This window comes from Periplaneta americana, chromosome 12, assembly GCF_040183065.1.
Source record: "Periplaneta americana isolate PAMFEO1 chromosome 12, P.americana_PAMFEO1_priV1, whole genome shotgun sequence".
Classification (NCBI taxonomy): domain Eukaryota; kingdom Metazoa; phylum Arthropoda; class Insecta; order Blattodea; family Blattidae; genus Periplaneta; species Periplaneta americana.
Window position 1 is genome coordinate 19,177,360 of NC_091128.1, and position 20,908 is coordinate 19,198,267.

At 34.0% G+C, this 20,908-nt stretch overlaps 1 protein-coding gene across 6 annotated transcripts in view; it reads left to right on the plus strand.

Annotated features, from left to right (window-relative positions):
* Nucleotides 1-20,014, plus strand: part of MED25 (Mediator complex subunit 25) — a 247,691-nt gene extending 227,677 nt beyond the window's left edge. For 5 of the 6 annotated variants that reach the window (XM_069840860.1, XM_069840862.1, XM_069840863.1 and 2 more), the window contains one exon: nucleotides 8,643-20,014. In XM_069840860.1, coding sequence (XP_069696961.1) covers nucleotides 8,643-8,780 — 138 coding nt within the window. In that variant the 3' untranslated portion in view covers nucleotides 8,781-20,014. The remainder of the gene's footprint in view (nucleotides 1-8,642) is intronic. The other variant, XM_069840861.1, reaches the window with a different exon arrangement.
* Nucleotides 20,015-20,908: the final 894 nt, after the last annotated feature.

The following is a 20,908-nucleotide window of genomic DNA, read 5'->3' on the forward strand; positions in this document are numbered from 1 at the left end:
GGCAGTCGAGCTATCGCAAGTAAGAATAGAAGATAGCATTGTTTAGCATTCCTGAGCAATGGATGTACAATACTGCCGCCTTTCCTTCAGTAGCAACGTCACTTCGCAAGTGTGCACATTATGTAGTGTTCTTTAGAGGCTATGTGTTTTGTTACCTGTTCATTGTTACTTTGCTATTCGTAATATTTATACTGCGTTATATTTTCGGTAATTCAGTGTTACATGACAGTATGCCACACTATACGCCTACACAGTGTGCAAATACTTGTTTAAGCAGACTGCGTTAATAAGATGCAGTAAAATCTCCCGATTTTTTTTTCCACAGGAGCATTGTGTTGGTTGATATGTAGAGCTTTTTGCTTATCTAGCTGTAAATCAATTTTTGTCTTCCCAAAGTTTGCAAAGTTCATGCTGCTACAAATATGAGCTTATGATTTGTCGTGTTTTAGGACTGCTGTTCGAAGGGAGTTGGTGTTAGAAAACCCTCTTTTGACCACACATTAGTTTCGTGGCTAAATAACAAACGTGGCCAGCAAAATAGTTTAGACAGTTTAGAACTACCACACAACCAATTCCACTTACCATATGATGTTGAAGTGAAATGGTGTGTGTACTCACGCTGTTTTTCTTTTACGTCCATGGACAAATTTAACTCAGGAGTTGGTCTTTCCATTTTCACAATTTCAACTTCCTCGTTGTATGTACGACGGTTAAAAGGCACTTTTAATAAACCTTCTATTACACAGTCATTTTCAACACAAACCTCTCCAGAAACTTGTTCTGCCATATTTTTCACAATATCACTTAATTGGGAAATTAAAAACTTAATAATTCACAATTAATATAACTCTTAGACACTCGAACAAATCACAAATTTAAAATACTGCACTGCAAGAACACAATTACATTCATGAGCTAGCGTGCTAAGCGTACTTCGCGCCTGCGAAGAAACCGATCACGAGAGCGGCAACTCACCCGGCCTTACATTGCACGATGGAAACAGAAGAAAGCGGGGGGAGGGGCAGTTGTGTGACCGGGCAGCGTGAGCGGTACGGTCACAGGCTACCTCACGTAGCAAGCGGTTTCTCCAGTGATGCAGCCTTGACAACTTGTTTCTTTTCGAGAGCAGAGAGCGCATATAAATCTAAAAATTACTTTAATTTTAATTACTGTGGTAAAACTAATAATACAAAATTATTACATTATGTTATATTATAAACTTTTTCTTTTGTAATTTCCTTGGGCTACCGCCGGTAGCCCCGGTAGTCCGCAAAATACGCCCCTGTAGTAAATAGGAATGCAAAACTGGGCAAAAAAAACCACTCTTGCTTCAAGCACGAGACTATCAATATAGCTCCATTCGAGTCACATCCACAGCACATAAGCAATCAAATATATCAGACTTTGAACGTAGGAATATTAGAAACAACAATCATGTTTATTCAGAGTGGAATGTTACCTTTAAGTTTATTTATTTTAAATTGATTTATGTACAATGAAAATCAAGTGAATTACATTAGCCAGTATTAAACTAATCACTGTAGCCAAACATGGGAAAAGTAGTATAACTCATATTCTTTGGATAATCTGTTTAATAACGTATCAAGTAGTAACTTATACTGTTTTTCCCAGACACGGAAGATATAAATGTACTTATACTATTAACATATAAAGTAGTATAACTCAACTTATACTGTTTTGTCCAGACACAAAAGATATAAATGTACTTATACTATTAACATATAAAGTAGTATAACTCAACTTATACTGCTTTTCCAGACACGGAAGATATAAATGTAGTTATACTGTTTGATTCAATGATAATGACTCAGCGAAAAATCGCTACACAGCTATACCACTTTGCCCAGACCTGAAGAGCGATATAATAGATCCCTGGAAATACATATCTCATTTTCTCAAATTTTTTACTTACTATACTACTTATCCCTGGCACCATGGATATAAGATATTATATAAGTAATATATATTTAATTATTTAAATAAAATAACCTATTTTACAAATAAAAATTATTATTTGTATTATAATAATTACTTACATAAAATACAGATTATTTATATCGTGAAAGAACAATAACAGAATATAAATAACTTGAATATTATTTATAACACTAAAGAACGAAAACAGAATATAAATGCTAACTTGAATATTATTTATATTGCTAAAGAACGATAAGAAAATATGAAAAACGTGAATATTATTCATATCATTAAAGAACGATAACAGAATACAAATGACTTGAATATTATTTATATCTCTAAAGAATGGAATACAAAAAATTATAACTTGAATATTATTTATATCGCTAAAAGAACGATAACAAAATATATAACTTGATATCGATAAAGAACGATAACAGAATATAAATGATAATTTGAATATTATTTATATCGCTAAAGAACGATTAAAAAATAAAATGAAAACTGGAAGAAGGCCCAAACCCACAACCTTCGAATCATTAAGCAAGCACTCTACTGCTGGTCTACGAGACGCAGGTATGGACTACTTCCATAGTTCCGGAACTGCTTCTACAAACACATGCATCGTGTAACATCACTGTGACCTGAAGTGGACTTAGAAAATATTCGCTGTTCACGAGCGCAGCCACTTTTTTTTTTTTTTTTTTTTTTTTTGACAACTGTATACTAAATACAACCTACAACACATACATAAAGCCTATTTTAAAATATTGTGACGAAATATTAATAACTTCAACTACTAATGAGCAGATAGACACTGGAACCTACACAAAACCAAGCTTTACATCTCATCACTGGTGCAATCAAAACTATTCTGATTGAAGTAAGTAATCACTTCCAATAGGCCAATTATAGTAAATCTTAAAGCACAAGACCTTCTGACCTTTGAAAAATTAAGAAGGCGTCCAAATTTCGATAAATGGTGCAGATTCGAAGACTACATTTACAATAAAGGCACAAAATTGATTCATACAAGACATTGTGTGAGAACCAGAGGAACGTAACTCCAATTTATCAACTTTACAGGAGAGAGTAAAGAAGGTATTTTAAGAGTATTTTATGGATTTAAACAAAATGGTACAAATTTTATTGTAAAAGCTTCATGACCTTACAAAATGAATTTCAGCAGCAATCACTCGATATCATAACTTCGAAAAATACTTTAATATTTAAGTGTTAAACACTCTTTGATAAGGATGACAAGGAGATATCTTCTTATGACTCTAAACAATTCAAACTTTAATTATTAACGGTGGAGATACACATTCAGTTCTTAAAATATAGTAACACTGAAAATTAGTTTTAATGTAAATATACAAATTATAATTCACATTTATAAATCTAGATTGGTTAATTTCAGCAATGATTACACTCTTTGAACATTCTTTACTCTTTCCTTATTCAATATCGTCATCATTATCTGTGGTAGTGCCATCTGATTCTTCAACTCTCTCTTCTAGAAGACTTATAGAAGCCATGGTACTGTTCTTTGATTATACCAGAAGAATAAATATCCATAAGATCATTCACTTTTTCTTCCTGTAATTTGAGAATTCCGTGATATTTGGGTTCCAACTGAAAAAGTGTGTCTGAATTTCGGGATTTCTGGAAACTGGCAAGCATTTGAATTCTTGTTCGTTGCTGTGTTTGAAAAAAATTTGATTAATCTCACGTTTACGATACTGGAAGCAAACTGCCTTAAGCCACTGTACCTGGTTTCCTTCAGTGTCAACTTTCTTATTTTTCAGTCGCTCCTTTTGCATAGCACCAGTATCCAAAAAGTCCTTCCTATCCATTTCAATAACTTCATACAATCTTTATTTTGAGGCATTCTGGACAACAGTAAATCATTCTGATGGATCATAGATGTTGACATTTTTTGGGGCTCTCTCTATATTGTCGTGAACTGAATCACACTACATTACGGAATGGCTGGGTTCAAAGAAGCACTGGTCTATCACAGGAATATTCAGAGTTTAGACAGCATGAAGAAACCTGGTGCACATATTGACTTTTCGATTTTGTCCTTTGTACGTATCGGAGAACAAAAAGACTGGACGACCATCAGCAATCTTGTTGAGTTCGTGAACTACACATGTTGCTATTTCAATTGCCCCTCTCTTAGCCACACCTTCATGCCATATAAGAGGTGGAGATACTTCGATCTGACTCCAAATAAAGCTCCTCAAAGTAAGCAGATACGTTTAAAAACCAAAAACTGCATTTCTGGAGTTACGTTCTTCTGATTCTCACATGATGAAGAGTTAGTAAAGCTTACAGAAAATATAAAAATACCAATTGGAAAAAAAAAACTTGATATTGCGATATAATTCTATTTATTATTTCAAAGTAAACTGTTGCCTTGATCTTGATGAAATCTTCAACAAGAGATATATAAATCTTGAAGAAGCAAAGGTCATTGCTGTAGAAACAATTAACAAAATATCCACATAAAGATTGGCTGTACATTTACACAGATGGTTCTCTCATGGATCAAGATGAAGGAACTGGAGTAGGAGCTACTTGCCTGTATTTTTCTTTCTATAAAAATGTTGGCAGATATACAACAAATTTTGATGGCGAAGTTGAAGTCATTTACACATCACTCCAAAATATATTTGTTTGGTTACACAAATTCAAAAACTTAGTTTCCCTATCTGATTCTAAAGCTGCAATCCAGACTATCAATTCAACTACATCCCCAAAAGCGAAAAAATTAAACAAATCCATGGCATGATAAAACATATTCAAAATTTAAATAAGAATGTAGTTTTCTAATGGATTCCCATCCACTGTGGGCGGAATGGTAATGAATGAGAAAGCTGATATGTTAGCCAAGAAAGGAAATAAAATCAACATAAAAACAAAGTACAAAAATGTTCATATGAATCTATAAAAAGGATTATGAAAAGGAGAGTTAACTCTTAACCATCACAACAATTCAGTAGTAGAACACCAAAATTCAAGATGGAAAATTAATTGAAAGATTTATACTTAATTCCTGATCTACCTCGAAAATCTGCTGTGGCCATGTCCAGATTAGTTACTGGTCACGATTGTCTCAGTAAACACCATCATATCGGCTTATTGATTTCTCCTAAATTATGTGTGAAGAAAGACTTTTGAGACTTTTGTGGATTTTACATCCAAATATTAGGAAGCAAGAAGGAAGATAACTTCATTGTTAAGTCCTGAGCATTAGATACACACATAAAATATGTTCTGCCAAAGGTCTTAGTAGTCTCATTTATGTGGCTTCTATTCTTCAAAGTTGTCCCAATGTTAATGTCCATGTTTCTGAACTGTATAATAAAGTTCGAATTAACATTACTTTATAAAATTAAAAAAAATGTCTCTAGGCGGATTTTTTTTAATGATGTCGACTTTATTGTACACTAGAAGTTGTTGAAATTTGGCTAATTTTATGTCTACATCTCTGAAATCTATGTAAGAGAGACAACAACCGAGGTTATTAAAACCATTTACTTGTTTAATATTATTGTTATTAATAACAATTTTAGATCTTCTGTTCCGCCCCCCCCCCCCCTATGAAAGCCATTATTTTAGTTTCATGTATATGGCTAAATACAGTAATATTTCGTATTGACTCTTTTGTTTTCTAAGAGATTCAGCCTTATTTGAGCTTCTGAAGGGATCAAGGTTAATCTTAGAGATAAATCTTGTGAGAATTGTGGATTTGAGTCAGGTTTCCTCTCGTCTTGGCTTCCTTATTTATACATTACTTCACTTCATCTCTTTGTCACTGTATCTAGTTGGAAAAACATGTTAAAGAACTTGAACTAATATGAGTTTTCTGAAGAAGATGAGTATGAGATGGTGAATACTTACTTGAAGCAGTGGCGTATACTGGTTTAAGGGTCTGGGCTACCACTGACCCTATTATTACACAAAATATATTTTAAAAACCCTATAATAAAATTCCTTACCTATTTATATGTGAATTCCAGACGTCTTGATTGGGACGAAAATACTTCGATGACTTCGTTATTGAAATTACAGTTGGGCCGCTTGCGAAGTTTCTGTAGAAATGACTTTTCAATTGACATCAGTGCCAAGCCGGATAAACGTTCTTGTGTATGAGTTGATCTACAGTAGGATTTTATTCTCTTCAACAAAGAAAATGTTCTTTCTACCGATGCTGACGTAGCTGGTATTGTCACAATTAATGTTGCCAATTTAAGGACTTCAGGAATAACTTGGTTCAGCTGGTTTTCATATATGGCAGATAATATTTCATGGATAGGTTTGTTCGAAAAATCAAAGACTTCTACTGAATATATTACACTTAATTCATTTTTCAAACGTACTTGATCAAAGTGACTGTTATAGGACTGAAATAATTTGTTTAGTGCCTCATTCGGGAAGTTTTCTCTATAAGCAGAAAATTTCTGAGAATCTAGAAGATGTGTGAACTGAAGCTTTCCATAATCAGAAAATCTGTCAGTAATTTCCATGTGCATACGATCTAGTATGCTGTAGTACAGCTGCCTGTATTTCAATTCATCATCTCCTTTTCTTCGCTTTAATGGTGGTTCCATTGTATTGTCTGAAGAATTTTCATTTTCCATATTACTCCATATGGACGGAAACCCACTATGTCTGAACTCGGATATAGTATGTTTTAACTTTGATACCTCTTGCAAGCAGTATGCTATGTCTAGACTTTTTGTCTGAAGAATATTGTAGAGCACATCTGTATGTGCGAACACTCTAGCATAGACTTCAAGAAGAAATATATTCTGAAACTGTGTGAAAAAATACAAATATCCTTGAGCCTGCACAATTACATCATCATCCCAGTTTTCTTCAGAGTCATTACAAATGATATTTTCAAAGAAAGCAGTCAGTTGTTCTCTGTATTCCTTTACTGTATTTACAAGCCGAGATGTAAAATTCCATCTAGTTGGTGCTACTTTTGGTAGTTTCTTTTTCATAAATTCCTTGAGTTTTTCTGATCTTTTAGGAGATGATGAGAAAAATGCAGCTAAACCCGACAGTGTTTTGAAAAAAATGCGGCATTCTGGAATGGATAAAGTAGTTTGTTGCAAAACTAAATTGAGAACATGGCTGTAACAATGGACAAATAGTGCTTGAGGATACTTTTCTTGAACTTTTGTTTTTAAGCCATTAGTATTTCCCGCCATAACTGAAGCACCATCGTATGTCTGTGCAATTAACTTATTGCCGACATTGTATTCTGCTATAACACCTTCCACATGCTGAAACAAAGCAGCAGCAGCTTTGCCCGAACTGACATTTGTGAATCCTATAAACCGTTCTTGAACATTGGCAGTACTGTCGACGTATCTTAAAACAGTGGACAATTGACTCTGATTAGAGCAGTCACTTGTTTCATCAACAACAATGGCCACAAAAGGTGCTTCTTCTATTTCAGATTTTATGTTCTTTATCTTAACCCCACTTATAGCAAATATTAAGTCATTCTGAATTGCGGGAGAAGTACCACGGAATACTGTTGAACTCTCAAGATGATTGGCCAGTAAATGGTCAAATTCACTTAAGGAACTTAAATATTCAATATAATTTCCTCTATTGTCTGATTCCACACTCTCATTATGACCCCGAAAAGCCAATTCTTGTTTTCCTAGAAAGCAGACTGCGTTAATAAGATGCAGTAAAATCTCCCGATTTTTTATCACAAGAGCATTGTGTTGGTTGATGTGTAGAACTTTTTGCTTATCTAGCTGTAAATCAATTCTATAAATATGAGCTTTTGATTTGTCGTGTTTTAGGACTGCCGTTTGAAGGGAGTTCATATTAGAAAACCCCTCTTTTGACCACACATTAGTTTCGCGGCTAAATAACAAACATGGCCAGCAAAATAGTTTAGACAGTTTAGAAGTACCACACAACCAATTCCACTTACCATATGATGTTGAAGTGAAATGGCCTGTTTACTCACGCTGTTTTTCTTTTACGTCCATGGACAAATTTAACTCAGGAGTTGGTCTTTCCATTTTCACAATTTCAACTTTCTCGTATGTACGACGGTTAAAAGGCACTTTTAATAAACCTTCCATTACACAGTCATTTTCAACACAAACCTCTCCAGAAACTTGTTCTGCCATATTTTTCACAATATCACTTAATTGGGAAATTAAAAACTTAATAATTCACAATTAATATAACTCTTAGACACTCGAACAAATCACAAATTTAAAATACTGCACTGCAAGAACACAATCACATTAATGAGCTAGCGTACTAAGCATATTGTTGCTTCGCGCCTTCCAAGAAACCGATCACGAGAGCGGCAACTCACCCGCCTACAGTGCACGATGGAAACAGGGGGCAGCGGGGGGACGGGGAGTTGTGCGACGTGAGCGGAACAGTCACAGGCTACCCTTCGCGGCAGCGGTTTCTCCAGTGATGCCGCCTTGACAACTTGTTTCTTTTCGAGAGCAGAGAGCGCATATAAATCTAACAATTATTTTAATTTTAATTACTGTGGTAAAACTAATACGGTAATACAAAATTATTACATTATGTTATATTATAAACTTTTTCTTTTGTAATTTCCTTGGGCTACCGCTGGTAGCCCCGGTAGTCCGCAAAATACGCCCCTGACTTGAAGTAGTAGTTAATAATGATATTTTGTCTAGCAGCAGCCGCAGTACCGTCAGCAAGTGTTGAATATGCAGCAGCTGGGAGGTCTGCGGGGACAGCAGCAGAATCCAGGAGGCCAGCCCCAGCAGCAGCAGCAATTCGATGATGTCTCCACATTTGATTTCCTCAACTAGAATCAAGGAACACTTATGTGACAATTCGTACGTGTATGTATTGTTACAGTCTGTGATGTAAGACCACAACATGTTGCTACTGCTTTAGGTTACACTCTTCCATTCCTCCCAGTGGTGGATTGACAGATATTTCATTCACCACCTTGGCTCAAATTCGTGAAGGATAATGATGATTGTGATCAATAAATAAATGACACACTGTTAGCTGAATGCTAGAGTGTAAAGGAGAAGGGGATTGTAATTACCTAAATAAGAGTTGATGAAGTGTGGATACATTTGGTGGGGTTTCAGAGTTTTTTTTAGGTCATTTGATAAACTAAAATATATTCTTCCTAAGAACATGATCGAAAACATTAAATAAATTTCTCCTGAAAAGAGACGTATAAAAAGAAAGAGAAAATGGGATTTAACTGGCATTTTCGCACATGTGGAGTAATAATAGTTACCCTTCCCTCATAATTTATTATTTATTTAATACAACAAGCATTTGATTCAATTTATATTACAAATGAAGAAGACAACAAACACAAAAAAAAATTAAATGAAATCTTCTGCAACAAAAATAGCAAAATAAAGAAAACAGTAAAGTGAGAGGTTCTGTGCTCTTCGCTCAATATGAAACCAATAGAAAAACTGACATTAGGTTTGAATGTTTCACGTTTTATTAACAAATTCAGGCATTTTACATAAGAAGTCCTGCACATACGAGCATGAAAATATAAAGTGGACTAGGTATCAGTATCTAGTGTCTCGAACATAATTTTATGAAAATACTATTTTCATATTTGTGGAAAAACTTTTATAATCAAAATCTTAACCTTCGTGCAGAAAATAATGCATAGACATACATCTGTCACTAATAAATTAATTTTCCTATTATTATAGAGTTAAGAAAACACTCATAGTTAGTTTATTTGCATTATTCACTAAGAAAACCAACCTTTTGGTTGTCTCAGACAGTACAAACATAGTGTCTCCAATTTCCGCAAAATGTGTAGTGATACCAGTTTTTGCCATCTCTCCCAAATGTCTAACAAATGAAACACATATCTTGTCCTATCTGATGTCACCATTGGAATCTTCACAAATTTGGCTTTCACTTAGTACATAATTCTAAGAGCTTGAATCAAGACACATATTTAAATTTCTGTGGTATCTTTACTTCTTTTTAATTTCACGTTTTCTTGCAGTTTTATTTATTATTTGTTTTCTTTTCACCACTTCTTTTGGCATCCTTTTCAATTATTTTCTGAGAGTTTAAGTTTCATAGGAAAGGTGTCAGTATGTATGAGTGCTGTATTTTTCCTGCTCTTTTCTTCCATATCTTCTCATGGAGGTATTGACCTAGGTGAAATTTATTCTGATAACTTTGCTATTGGACACATCTCAGATAGCAGCAGTTCGAGGATCCTGCTGCTGTGTCAGGGAGTGGCGTCTATAAAACCTGGAACACCATCAGATCTCTCTAGCATTCTTTCAACTGCAAATTCGTCTTCACTAAAAATACCGGGATTTAATAGTGGCTTCAGAGCTGGAGACTGCTTTTCCAGTGGTAGCCACAACAGGGTATGCTCTGCTAATTCTGCAACATCATGTGGCCTTAATTTTTTCCATTTTTCTACTTCTCAGAAACAAATTTCTTTGTGATATAACACTTCTACTAACAAGAAAACATCACATTGAGTGGTTGCACCCTAGAGAGCATTTTGAGAGGTTTACTGGCCAAACTCCTCATTGGAGAAGCAAGATCTGACTTAACCATACAATTCCTAGACCTAGAAAGGAGAAGCTTAAGATGGGTAACAAGACTTCTGACAGGACATTGCCATCTGCAAAAACATATATATATATATATATATATATATATATTATGACTTACAGAGAACTCAATCCATAGTATTAAATACAATAAAATTCAAGGAATGAATGTAATTTATTGCAGACTTGGAATCCAAGATAAACAACAATCCCCAAACCCCACACATCATGACTATCTCAGATCAGAGATGCAAAACTCTTCCCCACGCACGTTTCCGTAACTGAGTAACATTCCATTTTTCAAGATTACCAATTTGTAATTTAACTTTATAGAAATAGTTTCCCATACATCTTGAAATCACTACAGCTATTCATGTAGGATTCTGGCCGAAGTCGTTTGAGTAAACATGGTCTCTGATATGGTTTAGATTCTTCTTTCCATAATGAGCCAGTTTCTTTAGAGAGTATTGGTCGCAAGGGCTGACAAATCTTACAAGTTTTAACAAAATTCTCAACTGATACATCAAAACCAGGTCACCAAACACAGCTACGACCTAAGCTTTTCATATTTGAAATTGCCCCTATTATTTTTTCATGTCGTTACTATTAAATATAGTAAAATTCAAGGAATGAATGCTAGGAAAATATAATTTATGGAATCCAATATAAACAATAACAATGGCCAAAACCCACACATTGTGACTACCTCAGACTGCACACAGGAAAAGTGGGATGGATAAGTCATTACCTTATGTTCTGCTGGTTTGTTCAGATTTAAGCAGTGATGCTGCAAGAAATACGTGTTGTCTTCCAAGGAGATTCAGGATATGAAGCTGGTCACCCACTGCAGTCTCCTGAGATTATTTCTGTTTTACTGGGCGCACAATGGGCCATTCGTGCCTAAGTGCTGTAATAGTTGTCAGGAAGAAAAAGGAGGAGGAGGAGAAGGAAATGATAGAGGAGGTAGTGGTTCCATCTTATGAGAGTGATGTGGTGGCAGTGATATAATGGCCACCCCATGAGCTTTGCAAAATTCGCAGGTTTCTGGCATTCAGTGAGAAATGTAGTTGTCAAAGCTAAACAATATTTTTTTATCGGTAGTTCTTCTGTTATCCATCTGGACTTATTGCACTGATAAATAGGCCCTAGTGGTCCTTTTTTTTCTTCTTCTTCTTTTTTTCTTCAAGGAGTGGTATCATATGCTGTTAAAGGAATATGAACAGTGATGTAATCTGCCCCTCAGAACTTACTACAGCAGGGGTCACCAATTACATTTCGTGGAGATCCATTTTCAAAATACTGAAAGACGTCAAGGTCCAGAACCCCTAATGACTAAACATACGAAGTTGTTATTAAAATAATTTTGTAATATATAATATTATCAAAATTAATTGTGAGAAAATTATTTAATTTAATGTTATAGGAATGAATTACACAAATTAAACAAAACACATGGTAAGTACTAAAATAATATAGCATACAGTTATTAATTCTAAAGTACAAAGTTCACATAAAAATTATTCTTTATTAATAAGCTTAACCATTCATCATTCAGTGTGAAAAGTGACATTTTTTAGATGTAACAATTTGTCTGAAATCTGGATCTAAATTAGTGCAAGCTCTTTTCAGCAAGTATCTTGAGTGTTCATCGTGACCTAAATTTGTTTTTTATAAAGTTCATTTTTGAAAATGCAGATTCACAAATGTATGTTGAGCGAAGATGGTACATAATTTTATTGCCAACTTTTGAAGCTCTGGATATTTATTTGCAGACACTTGTGTGCACCAGAATTGTTTGTAGGTAATAACTGAAGGTACTTTCTGGAATGTGTCTTTCAAAGCTGCATCTTCTTAGAATTCAATGACCTCCAGTTGGCCTTTCTTGCTGTTGAAAACTGTTTCAGCTTCACTGGTTTATTCATCATTGGTTTCCAAAGAGTAAATATTTATTAAAACCTGTATGATGTTACTGATTTTTTAACTCTTTAATCAGTTCTGGAATTCAGCTAATAAATCACTTATCATCATAATTAAATTATTGCAGTCTATTTCAGTGTTATTTTGCATACAATCTTTTAGATTCGGGAAATGCAATCATTCATCGGCCAAATCTGTTAAAAATAACTTCAGTCTTTTTTTAGAAAATTCTTGTTTCCGATATTAATTCAGTCACGAGCTTTCTCTTTCCTTGTAATTTCTTGTTTAGTACGTTCATGTGTTCAGAGATCTGTTAAGAAAGCAATTGTTCCTACTTGGGTTTTGCCTTTCAGAAATTGGAAGTGCTCCCGAGCCGATTGATGTTTGCATTGAAATAAAAATTCTTTTATTTCTGGCAAAAGTGTGTAGAACCTCTGCAGCACAGCACTTTCACTTAACCATCATTCATTGTTATGCAACAGTAAATCATTGTATTCAGCATTTGATTCATCAAGGAATGACCTGAATAAGTGATGGCTGAGCAATGATTTAGCATGAATAAAGTTAACTATGTTTACAACATGTTGTATCACTGTCTAGAGTTCACGATGTAATTTGCAACACGAAACAGTTTGATGGATAATGCAGTGATATGATAACAAATTAAGACTACAGGAAGAAAAGGGGGAATGTCAAGATTTTTAGGAGAGCTAACTTAAAGTTCAAAATTAATTTATTCAAGAAGTGTGTTACAAATGATAAATGCCACCATGCATTTTGAAAGGTTGTTAATCTAGTAATCAATATGTTCAATATGTTTTATTGTCGTCTAACCATAAACTTCCAATTTTTACCATTATCTCAATTTTCACAAAAAAAGTGACATTCCCCCTTTTATTCCTATGGTCTTCAAATGTGGATAGATATTTTTCAGTCTCTGAACTAATCTTTTATTACAATTTACCATAGCTGGAGCACCATCTCTTGTAGTCAATAATAATTTACACAAATCTACTGAAGTTTGTAAGTTTTTACCACTTCAATGACAGCTTTGTACAAGTCCTCCCCTCGTGTTTTTTTTTCTAATACTGTCACAGCTAATAACTCTTCAAGAAATTTATGCTTTTTTGCATCGTAGTAATGCACAAACACCAACATCTGAGTGTTGTCCATATTATAATAGGACTCGTCGACTGCAAACGCATAAACCTATGGTGTGACTTTCAGAGCACCTTTCAGTTTATTTTCATTTTGTTAGGCTAATGTCTGAGTATTTCTCAACGAGTTAGATACTATAGAGGGGCCACAACGCCATCTAGGTGAAGACAATTGAACATTAGTCCGCCATGTTTTGTTTAATCAAAACAAAGGGGCATGGCTCGGATGTTGTAGGAAATGATTGTGATGAAGTTAGTTAGTATCATTGTGAATTGAGTTACATATTAATCCTATGTTAATAAGTAAAAAGTTGTTGTTGTTTTCTAATGCCAGGTGTTTGACAATAAAGTCATTTGACCTCTTGCACTCCAATATTTTTCAAAGATATTATCTTGACCAGCCAATGAAGCACAGATTTTGAGGTGTTCCGAATCCATCTCTTGGTTTGAGTTGCACAATGGGCAGTTAGGGGACTGATATATTCCAATTCTATGCAGGTGTTTAGCCAAACAATCATGGCCTGTTGCCAATCTAAATGTAGCTACAGACGATTTTCGTGGTAAATCGGGAATTAACTGTGGATTTTGATGCAGAGAGTTCCATTTTTTCCCTTGGGATTGTGTTATCAAATTTTGTTTGTTGAAGTCTAAGTATGTAGATTTAATAAATCTTTTTACATAGATTTAGTAACAGGTCTGTAAGTAGCAGTGCTGCCCTTCTTTGCTAAAGCATCCGCATTCTCGTTTCCCAGGATTCCACAATGGGATGGTATCCATTGGAATACAATTATTTTATTGAGTGATATTAATTGAGAGAGCATTTTAGTTATTTCTGCTGTTTGAGATGAAGGTGTGTGTTTAGAGACGATTGATAAAATAGCTGCTTTGGAGTCTGACAATATAACTGCATTCCTAAATTTATTGATGTGGCATAGAAGATTCCTGAGACATTCACTTATTGATGGTTAAATGGCAAGTTGTAGCCGATTTAAGTGAACACCATATTTTAACGTTTTGGTGGCTACTTCATTCACACACAACCCCCAGAATGTCTGGAGGACCACACCTGCTGTTGGTCGACGGGTCCATTGGGCCTAGCTGGGAGATCTTGTTGATCACCAGCTTTCCCTCCTTAAGCCACTGGAGGACGATTTTAGTACTATAGCAGGTCAGCACTAGGAACAGAAAAGTGGAAAGAGGAGGAAGGAAAGGGAAATGAACCCGTAGGCCTCGAATGCTCTAATGCCGTCGGGGTTGAAGAAAGTAAGAGTTCAGGCAGAGGACTGGATAGGAAAGGGTAAAGAGGGAATTAGGTATTGGATAGAGGAAAATTATACCAAATTCAGTCATTAACTCATCAAGCTGACCAGTGCTAATTGATGAGTAGCCCCTCCCTTTAGTTCAGCTTGTAAAAATAAGTAAAAAGTAAAATACACACAAAACTTCACATTTTATAACAGCTGTAGGCCTATGTTTTATTAGTTTCATTAAATATAGCCCAGATATTAAACGACAAGCTACACTCAATGCAACCAAAGCAAAGCACCTAAAGATGGATGAATGTATTCGGCAGAAGAAAAATAAATAACTTTTAAGGCTTCGTCACAAATTTAATTACCCTACAGCTAATCTAACCTAATATGAAATCATTCAGAAGTCTCACCAGGTGATTTCAAGAGAGACAATGTATGTAACTATTAGGAGTAAAATATAGGAAAGGTAGTGGCGAAAATTAAAAAAAAAAAATCAAATAATTATTTAGAAAAATTGAAGTCTCACAATACATGCAGGTAGATGGACGTTGCAGACCTTCTTCACAGAAGGAATTTCTTACATTCCTTTCTCAATGCAATATCATCTCAAAGTTTGTATCGACAGGACCCCAGGTGTTCATCGGTTCACTTGTTTTTCATCTACTAATAGTTTATGTGGTGTTCTGTCAGATTAAACTAAAAATGCCTAAAGATAAGTCCACTAAATCCTTTTTAATTAAACAGTAGATTTCAGGCAATAGTAACTATTCAAGTGACGGTGATGTAGTGTATTGTCAAGTATGTGCGAAGTCTGTGAAATGCAAGAAAATGTTTCAACTAAAACAGCATTGCAAAACAACTGCACATCTCTGGTCAAAACAAAGGGGTAAGAACACGCAACAGTTACTTTTAACTCAGGTGAAATCACGGTCTGAAGTTACTACATTTTCCACTGACCTTTGTAAAGCTTTTTTATGCAGCAACATTCCGCTGCATAAATTAAATAATCCATATCTACGATCAGTTCTTCAAAAATATTGTCTTAATCAGAGGACACCGAATGAATCCACTCTTAGGAAAAATTATTTACTTTTGCTACATGCTTCTATCCTAGATTCAATACGGTCTGACATAGGAGGGAACTGTGTATAGATTTTGGTTGATGAATCAACAGATTTGTGTGGCAGATACATAGCGAACTTCATAGTGGGTAAATTATGTCCAAAAGAACCCAGAAAATCTCATTTAGTTTCATGCAAAGTGTTGGAAAAACCAACCCAGTACTTGCAAGATTTGGTTAGTGCATATTGTTTTGTTTTTAGTGCATATTTTCAACATTTTTAGTGCATATTTGCATGCATATTTTAGATATTTTCAGTGCATATATATCCATGCCCTAATCATAACTCACCACATTTTATTGAAATGATAAGATACTTACGATTAACATTGTTATCAGAAACAACAGGAGCCACAGCTAGCTACACTTCTTTTCGCGTGATGGACACATTGTGTAGTCTAATATAATGTGAAACAAATATTGATCTCACATAATATGTCTCGCAACTAGGCAGAGGCTTTTGCTGAATAAAACTGTTCTGACATTTGACACAATAATGGCAAATTGTGTGTGATGCAAGTGCTGACTTTCCACTTTGTTAACAAAAAGAGCCCTATGCATTAATAAAAAGAAAATTGGAGTAGGCCCTATAAACACAATAAATACTAAACTCTTGATGGTACAAACTTATTAATACAGATATTTCGCTTATGCTCAGTCCGTCTTATCTTATAATTCTCTGGGGCAATGGTACCTATATTGAGAGGGTTTAATTATCCAGAAACGAATATTACGATTTATGGTACATTTCATTTAAATCCGAGTGAATGAGACATTTTTGGAAATTTAAAGTCTTAATTATTACTTTTTCATTTATTAATCAGATTTTTACAAAAATAATAGCGAAATGTTTAAATTAAATATTGATGTATCCAAAAAATATAATAATAATTTATTTTATTTTACCTGGCAGAGTTAAGGCCTGCTCTTCCACTGACCCAAGTCTACAATAATTAATACAAATACATAATAATAGTAATAGTAATAATAATAGATATGTTGTGAAATATTATTATTGAAACTGTATCATACAATCAATCAATCTTCTTAATGTAATGTTTGCTGACAACATAAAGTCCACTATAGTCCACTGTAATCTATTCAGTTGTTGTTTTTCACGAGAAATTAGGGGTATTTTGATCGGTGTTCATTATAGATGCCTGTTGCTAGTAGCCAGAATTGGGGTGTAGTCAATATATACTGCAGGGCTGTGTCTTCTGCAACTGGTACTGATGATTTTAATTTACTTCTTTTGTGGTTTATGGATGGACAGTATAGAAGAATGTGTTCTAGATCTTCATCATGATTATTACACCACAGACAAGTAGGATTATCAGAAATGTGAAATCGGTGTAGGTACAATTGAGTGACAATGTGACCTGTTCTGGCTCTTGTTAAAAATGTTTGAACATGTCTGGGCAAGTTTTTGTACATTTTCAGGTAATTTAGTTTATTTTGTACGGACTGTAAAATTTTTCCTTTGTCAGAAGAGAGCCAATTGTTGATCCATAGGTTTGTAAAATGAGACTACTGAAGCAAAAGCACTGGATAGAGATATCACTTGAAGAGGTCTTGGTTGCAAATATGTTGCCTGTTTTGCAGTATTATTGACTTTCTCATTTCCAGGTATACCACAATGACTAGGTAGGTATCCATTGAAATGTTATTTCCTTTTGGAGTTCTTTTAGTTAACGTAGTTGTTCCTGAATTGGAATAATTCTATGTGCATATAGGTTTGGTACATATTTAATTATATTAAATACTAGCTGCACCCGTTAGAAATAAATATAAAGTAATTACATAATTAAAATAGGACATTTGATCCAGCGAACATTCGTGTTTGATAGAAGGATGAATAGTTTAATATGTTACTTAATTTAAATTGTATTCAAATAATTAAAATTCGATCATTTTGGTCCAGAGACACTCATTTGGTGCAATGACAATTCCTTTAACATGTTTCTTAATTTTTATTACATGCATCCACACTTTAATGAAGACTGACATATCATTCAGATTTAATGTCTATACTTTATTTTACTTGCTATATGTTTCCATTGAATTATGGTAATAACTTAATTTTAACCCTTGTTTTCTACGTATTCAGTAAATGGCGCTTGTCCCACTATGGTTATGAAACCTTCAAATAACTTAAATAACTTAAATTACCTCTATTATATTATATTATATTTTATTATATTATATAAAAGGGTGTTGATAATGGATGTACTCCGATAAGTAAGTTTTAATTTGTTATGGGGGCTCTTGAATCTCAGGAGGAACAACTTTTAAAACAGCGCAACATAATCTGCTTGGCTCATTACCCAATTTTTTTGCATCGCATTTAATGCATATGTAGGCTATTTTATGTATTTTAACAGGATTCAATTGAGCATAGTTAAAATTTGGATTATAAAATAATGGAATACTAAGCTAACATACTATTACTGCGTACTAAATCAATACACTCTCTGAGATTAGAATGAATGTGTACATAAACATTATTTTAAGAAATACAGGAAACAAATATACAGAATAGCCTATCAAATTTTCTGTGCATAAGAAGCTATTTTAATCTTACCTGTCCTCAATTAACTCAGAAGTTACTCTAATAACATTATAGCATTATGTCCATCTAGAGAAACTACACTTTCCAATGGTGAAATAATAATTCATTATACAAATTGGTTAATTTAGCTTCCGATATTACTTCATACAAACACAGAAACAATCTCTGTAGGCTATCTTTCATAGCTTTCGATTGTTGCTGTCCAAGGCCCCTTATAGACGAAGTCATTTTGTTTTTCATTTCATTACACGGCCTTAGATGGCAGTTATTTTAATTTTAAAACTCATTTATCTCATTAAATATCAGTCCTATCAAAATTTTTCAAAGAATAAAACTTATCGGAAATGATGTTTAAAGAAACTTTTGTTATGTAACATTTTTCACAAAAATCAATGATAAGCGAGATATTTCGATTTTATTTAATTCAGGCCCCCTTATAACCCCCCTTTTAAATAAAGTATTTTGAATGCCATATATTCTAAAATCTAAGTTACAGCGAACTTAATTTATATTCCAATTTTCATCGAAATCCGTTCAGCCATTATCGCATGAAAAGATAACAAACATACATACAGACAGACAGACAGACATACAAACAAAAATTTCAAAAAAGCGATTTTCGGTTTCAGGGTGGTTAATTATATATGTTAGGACCAATTATTTTTGGAAAATCGAAAATTACCAGAAAAATTTCGGCTACAGATTTATTATTAGTATAGATAGCCCCCTTGGAGTCGGTAAGTATTCAAATAGATCTTTCAGAAATTTGAGTAACACACTGAAGAGCAGCATCAATACCTAACAATTCAGTGTCAAGACTGGAGGAGGATGAACATGGTATGAAGTAACTGTCTTGATATTTTGGAATATAATACCATGCTCCTGATGTCCCATTATTAGGATTTAGAGATCCATCTGTATAAATTTGGAGGTGATCCTTATATGTGCTGCAGAGTAGTTCCATGGCATCTAACTTAAGAATATGATGAAAGAGTAATGGAACTGAAATATCATATGTACTTCGGTACATTAAAATAATATATAAAATAATATAACTTAAGAATGTATGGAGGATCATTTTTGGAATGATTTCCTGGAATTTGTATGCTATGTTCTGGAATCCCCATTTCCATGGAGGAATTTCGTTCACAACTGGAGTTTTAGCAATGAGTGTGTCTGTGATATAGATTGGTATTTCTTCTTTTTTATTTTATAGAAATTACACAGGATATCATCTGACAGTTTGAAGAACATCTGAGATCTGGATGAGGCTTCCAATTTTAAATGTATTTTTAGATCCTTTTGTAATATATAGTGTCCAATTGGTTGAATATTACATTCAATTTCTAGGGCAACAGTTGATGTGGTTTTTGGTACTTCTAGGCATAATCTTAAGGCTGAGTTTTGAAGAACAAACTGTATCATACAAGAATATGAAATAAAGTATTCATTGAAAACTACAGGACACCTTATTATTCAAAGTCTCCCGTTGTTTCCGTTTGCCACATTATAACCAAATTACTACTGGACACAAGTTCAAATTTGTAATAAGTTTAAGGTGGTGTTAAAGACTACTTATTTTCATAATATTTATTTGCATCAAGAATTTTATTGTAATTAAATATACTGACATGTCCATCTGTACATTGCATGGCAGCTGACAAAAATAAATGATATGATATAATGGTACCAGTACACAAACACAAATGAAAAAAAATCATTACATTTATCAAAATAATAGAGAGGCAGTATACCTTTGATAAGCACTCCTTGCGGAGGCTGTCGGTGCTATGGACCACCATGTTTTTTTTGGAACGATCCATAGTACTGCCAGCCTCTGCAGGGAGCGCTGTTCAGAGGTATACTGCCTCTCTATAGTATCTGACTCGTTGGTATTTCTCGTGTTTGATGAAGCTGACTCTGGCACATATTTACGAGTATTAATAACATCCATCTTGTTTTCAAATAATGTCTGCAACACCATTATACACTACTTAACTATGTCTGTGTCAGTAAAAAAGGCTTCATATGTTTTCCCAGAATCCATGAAATATGTACAGATGCTTCGCTGCACTTTTCTTGTTCCATCTTCAATGGATTAATAACTTCTATAACTGTAGAATAGTTCAAAAACAAGGTATATATTGTAACTTTTATTACAAAACAATAATTAAATTTTATTGTTTCAATAATAATCACTTTCTATGATTGAATGTAAACACTCCCGTCAACAATGGGATTTCCACTCCACACAGTAATACAGTATTCGTTATTGCAATCCACAGACGACAATGACAGTTTACTTGGATTATTGAAAACAACAATGTATTGTTAATCTTAACTAATGTTCACAA